The 12,156-nt window shown below is 50.1% G+C and overlaps 1 protein-coding gene across 6 annotated transcripts in view; it reads right to left on the bottom strand.

Annotated features, from left to right (window-relative positions):
• The window catches only part of sli (slit guidance ligand), a 567,521-nt gene extending 556,240 nt beyond the window's left edge, over window positions 1–11,281 (bottom strand). For all 6 annotated transcript variants that reach the window (XM_089578241.1, XM_089578242.1, XM_089578237.1 and 3 more), the window contains exon 1: window positions 11,016–11,281. In XM_089578241.1, coding sequence (XP_089434367.1) covers window positions 11,016–11,185 — 170 coding nt within the window. In that variant the 5' untranslated portion in view covers window positions 11,186–11,281. The remainder of the gene's footprint in view (window positions 1–11,015) is intronic.
• Between the last annotated feature and the right edge of the window lie 875 nt (window positions 11,282–12,156).

Below are 12,156 nucleotides of genomic sequence, written 5' to 3'. Positions count from 1 at the left end.
TAAATGCACCTCATAAAATTTTTAGTTTGTACCCACGGCTTAAAACCGATGAAACCTCTTTTTCATTAAATAAATCAGCGATGATAGGCCGTTCCTTGTCAGCAGAGAGCGGCCCAAGCGGTGAGCCCTCGAGAGAGATGATTTACTTCGAGCTTCGTCGGACAGAATTCCCTCACGAGGCGCTCCGATGTTTCTCATGTTTCGGACCTGTCTCGACCGGTTCTCCAGATCGATTTTGTCTTATTATTTTTGATAAATCTGAATTAACACTATGAAGTTGCGCGCTAGACAGCAAGGACTCAACCTTCTACAAGCTTGTCGACACGCTTAGTTTTTCGATCTAAATCGTTCTTAAGGGTAAGCTCAAGCTGAAGAACCATATGTACTGACTCCTGGAGACTTGTTACTGGTTTCAAGACGTTGGACTGTGCTGGCCACTCAATCCAGCTTTTCTGCCCTAACCTTAGTCATGGCACCAGGATTTTCCTCAACATTCCCCCAAGGAGTACAAGCCTTTATTGCCTGAACAAACATACACAGAAGGCATCACATCAGGCAACAAGCACAAGGCGCGAAAGATACAACACGGCGGCACGAGTGCGCTTCAAAACGTACGGTGGCCACGACACCGTCAAAAGAACATCGCTACTGCGATAACAAGTCACATTTTATTAACCAACCTGGGCAGACACGAAGGGTTGTCCCTACTTTATCGACGCAAAGTTCAATGTGGCTCCTGCCCCTCCGCATAGTTCTTCATCGGCTTCAATAGATTTGGCGAGGTGGAACCACTAAAAGTAGCCCTATTTATCACCCTCGGATTTCTTCCTCCAGGACTATATCAAAAATAAAATTCTTTAAACTTGCAAGATCTGAAGCAACGTTTAAGAACATCACTTGAAAACGCCACAAGAGACCGCTTTCTTTGTGAATTTGAGTGGACGTACAGCAATTTAGGCACATCACGTAAAAATTATGCGTTGCCGTCTCAAATCAGTTATTTCGTGGAGTACCAAAGTGAGGCTGCTACCAAGTGAAGCATTGAAGTATGCTAATTCTGACACTTCATATTAGTAAGGTGACTCGAAACTGTTAGATGCGTAAGGGCACCATTTCCAAATGGTTGATTACCACTTCTTACAACAAATGACATGTGCCTGCTCCCGCACAGCTGGTAGAAAGCAACGCTGTGCTACAATGCCAAAAAGTGTTGAAGTGATGCTTGTTTATTTTAGCTAGCAGGCCGATACCACGTAAAAGAAATAAACCTTGACGGAAATTACACAAAGCATGTGAACACGCTGACAGAGAAGCGTGGCTTTAATCCTTTAAAGTAGCAAGCGTAATGATAAAGATCACAGCCGATTGAGCTTATTTGGTCAAATGCGAAGTATGTGCGCTGGCGCGCCGTGTTCAATTTCGCTTTCGGTTCGAGGCTAGGGTTTCAAAGTCAGGCGAATACCGGGTTCTTAGTGCTAGAGTATATAAAATTTTGGGAACACTTAACGTACTTTACGATGGCACTGGACCTGGATCCACTGTGGAACGTAATGAAGACGACGAAAAGCAATGCACAGCGCCGAAGAGTGGTTATCGGTTGCGCCGATAGCACAGTGCTGATGTCATGCCTTCTGTGTTTGTTCAAGCAATGAAGAAAAGGCGGCGGCGATAACATAGTGCTCTCATGCATTTGCCGGCGAAGCCGATCTGTTCGCGCCGTCGCAGGATGGAAACCCACGGCATGGGACAGTGCGGCAATATTTTTTATTTCTGCAGGTCTAGCTGGCTTCAGACAGACTAGGGTTACGCACTGCTTCGTAACTGCACAGGGCAGTATCTGCAGGGGATGAACTTCCCCAAAGCAAGGCAGTCCAACCGGAGCGATGCACGTTGCTAGACTTTCGGCGCTCCTCATGCGCTGGGTTTCGGTAAAAGACTTTCCCGCGCTGCGGCACCTTTGAGAACTACTACTTCCTTTTAAAAACTCGTATGTGTGATAGCGCGACGCTCTACTGTGGCGTCATTGCGGTTCTGCGAACCATGATTCCGTGCTGCGTTATCACGACGCTCGGGCCCATATACTGCTTCGCGCTTTTCAATAAACGTTTTCTGTTCGTCGTCCACGTCTGGCATCAGTCATATCATCTGGCGACGAGGCACCTCAGCTAAGCGTGGGGCCGCCACGGCACTGCGGAAGCAAAGTTCTCCGCTAAGACCAGCCAGTGCACCCGGCACGTTCGTCACCGTCAACTGAGCTGTACCTGTTCAAGGAGCCCGACAGCGAACCAAAGCGTCGACTGGAGTCCAGCGCGAGTGGTGACGGAGGGAAGGCAGACGCAGCCTGTGATGAGTACTGCCAAAATGTCTCAAGGAAAGATAGCGGGGTGTGATGCTAAAACTCAGAACTTCGAATCATACGTGGAGCGTCTTGAAATTTTTGTTCGCGCGAACGAAATTGCTGAAGGGCAAAAACTATTTTGACTTATTGGGGCGGAAGCTGATGAGGTGTTGAAAAGTCTGTGTGTTGCGAAAACAACCGCTGAGCAAAGGTATGCTGAAGCAAAGAGACTGCTTCAAACCCATTACTGTAAGAACAGCTCTGTGATTGCCGAACGTTGCAAGTTCAATCGCCGAACGTTGCAAGTTCAATCGCCGAACGTTGCAAGTTCAATCGCCGAACGTTGCAAGTTCAATCGCCGAACGTTGCAAGTTCAATCGCCGAACGTTGCAAGTTCAATCGCCGAACGTTGCAAGTTCAATCGCCGAACGTTGCAAGTTCAATCGCCGAACGTTGCAAGTTCAATCGCCGAACGTTGCAAGTTCAATCGCCGAACGTTGCAAGTTCAATCGCCGAACGTTGCAAGTTCAATCACCGCGTCGTACAACTAGAGCGTGGAGGTGTGGAAGGATTTATTGTTGAACCGAAACACTTGGATAGGAAGTGCGACTTTGGGACATTCTTGCAAGATGCGTTACGGGACAGGTTAGTTTCAGGCTTGCGGAACGAAGAAAGACAGCGCGCATTGTTCGCTGCCGAGAAATTAACGTTTGAGGGAGCGTGCACAATTGCATTTGACCGAGAGTTAGCAGCAAAGGACGCCGCTGTAATGCGAAAGAAGCAAACTCATCGTTGCATTGCTTGCAGACTAACACCAAGAGCGCAAGGAAAGAAGGATTGCCGCAGTCGAATACTAACCTAGGGCCAGTGAAAGTGTTTTGTGAAAGATTTGGCAGGAAGCACGAATCGCAGCAGCGCTGGTACAAAAATTTTATGTGCCATAAGTGCTTAAAAGTCGATCACTTGCAGAAAATGTGCCAGAATGCAAGGCGCCAGGATGCAGTGGATGGTACTGAGGACGAGGAAGAAGATAGACGTGTACCATTTTAGAAACTCGACCAAGTTACGAAGTGAATGTTGAAGTGGAAGGCAAGCCATTGATATTGCAGATCGACATCGACGCAGCTGTTACAACTGTTCGAGAGAGTGTGTACAATGCTCTTTCCGCACGTGAAGTGTGTGCGCACTAGCATGTCACTGCGCACCTACACGGGGGGAGCAGTTGTCTTTTAAAGGCAAGTGTGACGTATCAGTCGTGTACGGCAATCACAACGCATGAATATGCCCGTTTTCGCAACGCGTGATAACGGGAGGCGGCAACCAGTACTGTTAGGTAGCAACTGGCTTGAACGCCTTCAATTGGAGTGGCGGCAGGTAAGCTAGATTTCGGGCGTAAGCCCCGTTGAAGCACTGCGTGAAAATTTTCCCTCGAGGTTCTCGAACAAGCTGGGCGCAGTACGCAATTTTGAGGAGAAGATGGTGGTGAAACGGAATGCTGCTCCGGGTTTCCGTCGCGCATGCTCGGTTCACATCGCGCTACGTGAGAGAGTAGAAAAACAACTCTGCCAAGTGGTAGAAACAGGCATGCCTCGGCAAGTTTCACACAGTGACGGGGCAACGCCAGTTGTAGTGGTCCAGAAGAAGGATTGCAGCCTGCGGCTATGCGGAGATTATAAAGTTGCGGTAAACCCACTGTTGAAGACCAAACACTACTCACTACCAAGACCGGAGGACTTGTATTCAACACTAGCAGGTGGAAAGGTTTTTGTGTGCTCGACCTGTCTGCTGCCTACCAGCAAGTGCCGCTCGCTCCGCAGTTATTTCTAAAGCTTCAACCGCGTACAAAGCTTTCTTTGCTCAAACCCGGCTTTGTCGGTGATATGCAGCAAAACCAAGCTCGCATGAAAGAAAAAGCGTGATGTGGTGCTGAGCGTGTGTTTCGCGAAGGTGATCGCGTGTACGTGAAGACTGCGCGCGGGGAACATGCCTCTTGGGAGGAAGGTGTGGCGCACCAAGTTCCGAGTGCTGTGTCGTACGTCGTGAAAGTGCAGGGGCATCTCCGATTCACCCACGCTGACCACCTGCGGCCACACTATGCTGATCCTCTGGCAGCCTCAGAGCCATCATGTGCAACAGAAGCACCAAATGGACTGTCTCCACTAAGCGGTCCTCTGCGTAATGAGGGGGCCCAATCAGCGGAAGCGTCAGAAGAAAGGAATCTGACCACCCCTCAACCTCCGCTAGTGGATGACGAAGTGCCAACATCTGCTACTGCAGACCTGTCACCGCAGCAAAGCACAGGGCAGCTGCCATCATCAGAGCCGACGCCACCTACTGCGGGTGAACAACCACCGCTTCGTAGAAGCGCTCGTTTGCGCACGAAACCTGACTGGTTCAGACACGAGAAGTAGAGCCCGTTGGGGGGGGGGGGGGGGGGGGGGAGTGAGGGCTGTGATAGTGCGACGTCATTGCGGTCTTGCGAACCAAGATTCCCTGCTGCGTTATCACGACGCGCGGGCCTATATATTGCTCCGCGCTTTTCAATAAACTTTCCTCGTTCGTCAGCGACGTCTGGCGTCAGTCATATCGGTATGGAATCGATTCACCGCCGTTACAAACTCGCCATTGGCATATACCGCCAAACTTCGCCAATTAGAATGTTAATAAGTAATTTGGTAATTCCCTAGCTGATAAGTGTAATTTTCGCAATCACTGACGTCCTCCGAACCTGGCAGTTTCCTTCTGAAGAGTCTATTTGCAAGACGAAAGCTGTATTCTTAAGAATTTTTGAAAGTGTACGCTGAAACGCCAGGTGTACTTAGCAATTTTTATGTAGCCCAGTGGCGCACATGTAGTACCAGATTCACCACAGTTCAAACAACGCTGTGTTTCTAATTAAGTTTTTGCCGGCGCTTAGGGAAGGCGAGGCGTGGCATCACAAAAATCTTCCGGCTCTTTTCAGTCCCATACGGGCGAGTTTATGCGTCCTAAGTACTGAGTTGTGGCTCTGCCCCGTCTTCATAGGGATCAGTGCTGGCCAAAAATTTTGCGCGTGAAATCCGCACAAAAAGCGTATCGCGGTAACTACAGGGGAGGAGGCGAGCACAGGACAAGCTCTACTTTCAGCAAATGTTTCTGGTTCGCAAGGCGAAAGAAGGAAGATGAAAACTGTCACGTGCCACCTACGCGAAGAAATCCAGCTCTGTCTTTGACAGAGCCACACATAACACTATCATCACCTGCCCTAGGAGCATCCCTGGGAGTCTTGCTATCACTCTTGCCAGGAGTGATAGCAAGACTCCCAGGGATCTATGAACGTCCAGCTGCGACAGCACATTAAGAAAGTCCACAACAATACCACTGACGGACAGCTAGCCGCAAACTGTAAAAGGTGTGACCCTTAAACACCGTGCCATCCTCTCTTCGACCAAGCGATTTCTTCGTGCAACCACCGCACCTACCCGACCGGGGAAATTGTGGAAGCGTCACTGGTAGCACGGGCAGGTGATGATAGTCTTCTCTGTGGCTCTGTCAAAGACAGAGCTGGATTTCTTCGCGTAGGTGGCACGTGGCAGTTCTGTCGTTTCCTTTTCCTTCTTTCCCCTTGCGAACCAGAGGTGTATATACAGGTTGTCCCAGCTAACTTGGACGAAAGTTTATAAAAAAAAACTCAGCATTCTTCAGAACTGAAATCGCATGGATGTTGTTAGGGTTTATCTAAAGTTACAGTACCATTTATTCGCTCCTCCTATTTGCATAATTAATCGAGATAAATAAACTAACTTTTTAAATACAGCTCGAAACTTTCAGGCGTCAACAGGAAAGTTGTGGAGCTCCACAAATAACCCAGGAACTTCCAACGAGATAGGCTTAGCGTGGCCGTTTTTATTCGGGAAAAACGAAAGCCCGCGGAGTTTAAAAAATACCACGTGACAGCGCGCCCTGTGCGCCCGAATGCACGGCGATTACAGCCGCCGCGGTGGCTCAGTGGCTATGGTGCTCGGCTGCTGACCCAAAAGACACGGGTTCGATCCCGGCCGCGGCGGCTAGAATTTCTTTGGAGGAGAAATTCTAGAGGCCCGTGTACTGTGCGATGTCAGTGCACGTTAAAGAACACCAGGTGGTCGAAATTTCCGGAGCCCTTCACTACGGCGTCTCTCATAGCCTCAGTCGCTTTGGGACGTTAAACCCCACAAAACCAAACCAAGCACGGCGATTACAGCGCTCTCATCCGAACTTTGTAAAAAAAATTACCCGCTTCACGCCTTCCGGGCTGCCGAAGACAGGGCTTCGCGTTGTGCTTGGTTCCAAGATAAGAGCCAGTGGGTTCGGACGGCAATTGAAAGGAAGAGCTGCTCCCGTTTCTGCGGCAATAATTGCGCTCTCACTTTAGAAGAATGCATGCGGAGGAACGATGACAATCTCATGAGTTTGAATTTGGGAGAAAGATCCCAACAAGCATATAGGCATGTAACAAGCCTGATAACGTCGTGTGAATTACGCTGAAAAACAGGAGCCGCGCTTTCTTTCAATTTCCGCCCGAACCCAATGGCGCTTATCTTGGCACCAAGCACAACGCGAAGCTCTGTCCTGGGCAGCACGAAAGGCGCGGAGCTGGTGATGTTTTTTTACAAAGCACGGATGAGAGCGCTGTAATCGCAGCGCATCTGGGCGCACGGAGCGCGCTGTCACGTGGTATTTTTTTAAACTCCGCGGGCTTTCGTTTTTCCCGAATAAAAACGGCCACGCTAAGTCTATCTCGTTAGAAGTGCCTGGGTTGAACAATATTTGTGGAGCTCCCCAACTTTGCTATTGACGCCAGAACGTTTCAGGCTATATTTTGAAAAGTTAATTTATTTATCTCGACTAATTACTCAAATAAGACGAGCGAAAAAAATGGTACTGAAACTTCAGATAAACCCTAACAACATCCACGTGATTTCAGTTCTGAATAACGCTTAGTTTTTTTTTATAAATCTTGGTCCAAGTTAGCTGAGACACCCTGTATGTGCTTCGGAACCGCAATAAACATTTGTTGTAAACAGGTCTTGTCTTGTCCTCACCTTGTCCTCTGTAGTTACCGCGCTATACTTTCTGTGCAGCGATGAACCAACACGCCCGCTACTGTATACAGTACTGGTCGCTGATTACTGACATTTTGAGCCGCAACGAAGCCTTCAAAGTGCACAATGCCTAGCAAGGAGGTTATTAAATGGGCGGTGATTAAAACCCCAGGTTTACATGGGCCCCGACCCGAATGACATGTGAGGGGCATTCTTTACGCTGTCGTGACCGCAATAGTGCGGGGACTGCAGCGCCGCATAAATCAACTTGCTCACTCGTCTGTTCGTGCTGCAGCTATATCATTCCTGAAGCGGGCATAATTTACCAACACTGTGGATTCTCTTGGTGCGGCCAGACTGCAGTGAGCATAACAACACAAGCGCACTTGGCCGAAGGAACCGAATCATGTGCCTGACACCCACCATGGAAGAAAAGCTGTCATCCGCTTTTGGTGAGCGGCGCAGTGCCAGCCCAGTGAAAGCACAAAAATAAAACTGTGGCTCGTGCTAAGAAAGATACTAGCAACGAGTTCATAGGGTGCCCGTGCACTTTCCGCCCAAGTGAGTAAAAAATATATATATACCGTAAAGGGGTTACGCAGGCATCTCACTTTAACTTGAGTAACAACACCTTCGTACAGTTCTCCACGGGGCGCCATTATGGAAACAGTGCACAAGTTGTTTACGTCACCATGTTCACAACCCCTTTCCTGTGCAATAAAGCATCAGTTCTTTTTTTAGATGCTCATAGAAATAAATGTTACTTGGGCATATATAGTTACATGACAACGTTTCTTCACAGAAAACTCAATAAATATTGCACACGCAAAAAAAATCGAGCTTTATTGCACTCCGCAACGTCTCATGAGCAAAAACACTGACGGGATGAGTGATAGCAATGGCGTCGTCATAGAAATGCAGCTCTGATATTACCGTCGTCGGACACCAGCGGATTTCGCGATGCGCTCACAAGTTTCGACGATCACACATAAAAAAGTTATTTCGGTATAATTTTTCGCCCCGGGAGAGATCAAGACCCAAGAGTTAGGAAAAATATAAATTAAGAGGTAATTTTTGCCAAATCGGATATCTTATTTGCCGCGTCTCTCCTTAAACACATCATTCATGAAGAGGTGGACTTTGTCGCGTCCATGGTGAGGCAGCATGCAAATCCCAATTATTACCACGGAGAATACGTCCCTCAGTTCACGAAGCCACGCAGACTCACCCACTACAATCTAGGAAGGAGCGCCTGCCTACCCTCCCCCGCTGTCTCACCTGCGCCCATCATCGGCACCTACAAGAATCCGGCCGTGGTGACCTACCGCATCACCCGTAGGCATTATTCTTATTTATTCACACCGCCGCCCCTATTATTTCCGTCTCATAGCCATTTTCTCTCTATGTCCTCTGCAAAAAATAAGATCTACTGTTTAAATCAGTGGTGGTCGCTTCTCTATCGCCTTTACATTTTGAGTCTCATCTGACGTAGCCTTCCGCCCCGTCCAGAATAGGAATTGCTGATCTATTCCATTTTTTATCGGCAGACAGTGGCAAATCGAGCCCAGTTTTGGTACGCTGTCTTCCTTCGACAGCATCCCATAAAGCTTGACCCAACAGAAACTGTTCAAGCACGCCGTACGCATTCTTCTCAGCGGCTAGCCTTCTGTTTTTTCGCGCGGCATGAAAAGCAGCGGTGTCCGCATCCTGTGTTTCCACAAACAAGACGCAATGGTACGGCTCCGATGTTTGTTCGCTCCTCCAAACAAGGTTCCGCAGAAGCTCTTCCCGTTCATGTGAGTTGACGAAGTGCTGCGCGAACACTGACTGCAGCAGCGCCGCACAAGCACGTTTCCTGCTGCTGCTGCGAGTCCGCTCTGTTTGCATCGCTGAGGAAGAGCCGTATTCAACCCCAGAGCAAAGCACGACGCGCACAGGAGAGCGAGTGGAACTGTTCCTGCGAAAGGCGTGCACAGGGGGTCCTCCAGAAACCGGATGTTCTGCAGTCAGCCCGCCTCTCTACAAGTGCATCTCTGCCGCACCACCACCGCTCAAGCCCAGAAATAAAAGCAACAAACAACACTGCCGGCGCACTCACTACGACATTGCTAAAGGACCGCTCACAACTTGCCAGCTCGGCTGCAACCGTGGCGGGACTTGTTTGCTTCGATGTTTAATGATCGACCAAGTGCAATAAAAGTAGCATAAAAATAAAAAGGCTTTCGGCTAAGAAAAACGTGAACACTTCTCAGGTAAGAAGAGCGAAGAGACGGGAAAGTCTTTCAATTCAGTGGGAACCGGCACGAAAAAATGAGAAAGATACGACCCAACGAGGGACACAAATAATGATTTACCGGTGCTGCAGCGTATGTCATGAGAGTGTATCTGGCCCTCTGCACACAAGTCCCGACTACTCTGCTCAGCGTCGTCACCTCTGACTGTACCTGACCCAAATGGCTATCAAAATAACTATCAAACCAGAAAATCGGGTACCACAGAATTTTCCCCTTACGACCTTAGGGCAAAAACGTTGGATGGCCGACTGGCGAAGCTCATAAAACCTTCCAGACTACTCGGTTGTGGCAACACAAGAGAGGCCCCAATGTTCTTGTTCCAAGCGCCTCTGGCTAACCTAGCAGGAGAAGTATTTGCGACCATACCTTCTACCTACGTTATGTTTCGTTACCCAGGCTTTACTGCTCTCCATATCCCACCGAGGTGGGGCGGAAACTGTAATGTTTTTAACGCATTAATAAGCGTTGATAGGGCTCTCTAACAAGCTTTTCTCCGACAGTACGGCGCTCGTGTGAGTGAACCACATTTAAAAGAGCGAGTTGGTCGGTTCTGCATGGTGAACATACAGCGTAAGGCACCAGACAAGGGACGGAAACAGCGCTCGCATATTCCGTTGCCGCTGCGCCGTCACTTCTTGACAATCACAGCGCTCCCCCGAGGCACGCCCGTCCTTCGGGCCGCTCAGTCACGTCGCACATTCGCCCTGACAGCGCGGCTGCGACCTTCGCGAGAACGCCGTGGCACACGAGTTCGTGTTCGAGCACCGTGATGGGCCCACTTCGTGCTCCGGGCCAGCGAAAGCAGTCGACGTTCCGCATGCCGAGTGAATTCGGAACAAGTTGTGGCCAAGCGCGATTAAAGTCCGATGTAGCCGCCCAATGGACGCTCCGCGCAGAAATCACGGCTCTCCCGCCAAACAGCATAGTTCAAAGAGGTGCTCACGGTGGTGCTTGAATTCGCCGTGGGCCAATGGTCACAGAAATAAAGGGGGAGGGAACGGCTGCCAAGGCCCGGAAAAAGCACGGGGCCAGCCTCGTGTCAAAAATTTTCACAGCAAAGGCATGAAATAGAGCGAAACTGGCAGCATGGCCCCGAGAAATATCTCTGCAGCAATACAACAGCGCGGAGCCTGCCTGGCCGCCAATGGCTCGGATCGCCACACGTGACGCCTGTTTGTCAATAGGAGCGCGCGAGCTGAAGGCAGGCAACAGGCACGCGGAGGCAGCTGCCCCACGTGCGGTGCCTTCAACTAGCGCGGCGCCCACCGGACTGTCCGGCCGCATTCCAGCAGCAAGCTCTCCCGCACGTGCACTACTCACAGCCTGCGGGCGTCGGGGGGCAGCGGGTGCGGCACGGCGCGCAGGCCGCGATGGCTGCAGTCCAGCGTGAGTCCCGTGCATCGGCAGGGCTCCAGGCAGCGCGACAGCTGCGGCTCCTCGGCGGCGCTGCTCGCGAAGAACAGGCACAGCAGCAGCAGCGCGGCCGCCATGCGGGCTGAGCTCAAGCGGCCACCATCAGCGACAGTCGTTGGGCGACCGCGGCGGCACAACAAGCACAGAGCGCCGCGCGCCGGTCGTCGCGGCCTGCGCAGACGGCAGCGCCGCGCGCGGTGGCCCTCGCTGCTGCGGTCGATTCGCGACGGGCTCACACCAGGGTGCGCTAGTTGCTAGAGGCGCTGCTTGGCACGAATGAACTGCGCTCTGGTAGAATTAATCCGTGTAAATGCCCTGGTGAAGAGCCAATGACGGCGTCAAGCAGAGTGTGGGTGTTGCTGCCGCTACCACAAATATTTCCCAGGCGCCACAAAAATTTGCTCATCGCTGGTTTGAGACGCCGACAAGGAGTACATTTCCCGATAATGCAGCCTGTACATTGGGCCTCCCGCATGTAAGTCAATATGTGAAGCTCTCGCCGCTGCATTTTGTTCATTTTATGCACTTTATCTCTCTAAGGATCCACTCAGCAAGGTGTTGCTGGGTGCTTTGGTTGGTAATTACTGCGGAAGCAGCAGCGGTGGCGGACGACGGACAAAAAGTGGACACAACTGCGCTCAAGTCACTCTATTTCTCAAGAAAACCAAACCGCAACTCCGTTCGGATCTACAGCAGGAGTTCCTGCATAAAAAATACAAGGTAAACATACAACACAATCAAGCATACAAGAAAGCACAAGAATTTCGGCAAAGCGTAACGCTATAATAGAGTAAGATTAATCAAATGAGTCATTATCAGTGGCTAATTACATCAATAAACTTGTTTAAAATAAGGCAACGTGTAAAGAAGACGATCAGCGCCCGCAGTGGGAACGAAATGAGCCAGGCAGCATTTTCCAGTGGCTAATTACATCAATAAACTTGTTTAAAATAAGGCAACGTGTAAAGAAGACGATCAGCGCCCGCAGTGGGAACGAAATGAGCCAGGCAGCATTTTCCAAGCCTAGATGGTGGGAGCGAAAGAATCA

The sequence above is a fragment of the Amblyomma mixtum genome, chromosome 3 (genome assembly GCF_055824585.1).
Source record: "Amblyomma mixtum isolate Tamu chromosome 3, ASM5582458v1, whole genome shotgun sequence".
Lineage (NCBI taxonomy): Eukaryota > Metazoa > Arthropoda > Arachnida > Ixodida > Ixodidae > Amblyomma > Amblyomma mixtum.
The sequence above is the reverse complement of the archived record's forward strand: the minus strand, read 5'-3'. Positions and strand labels throughout refer to the sequence as shown.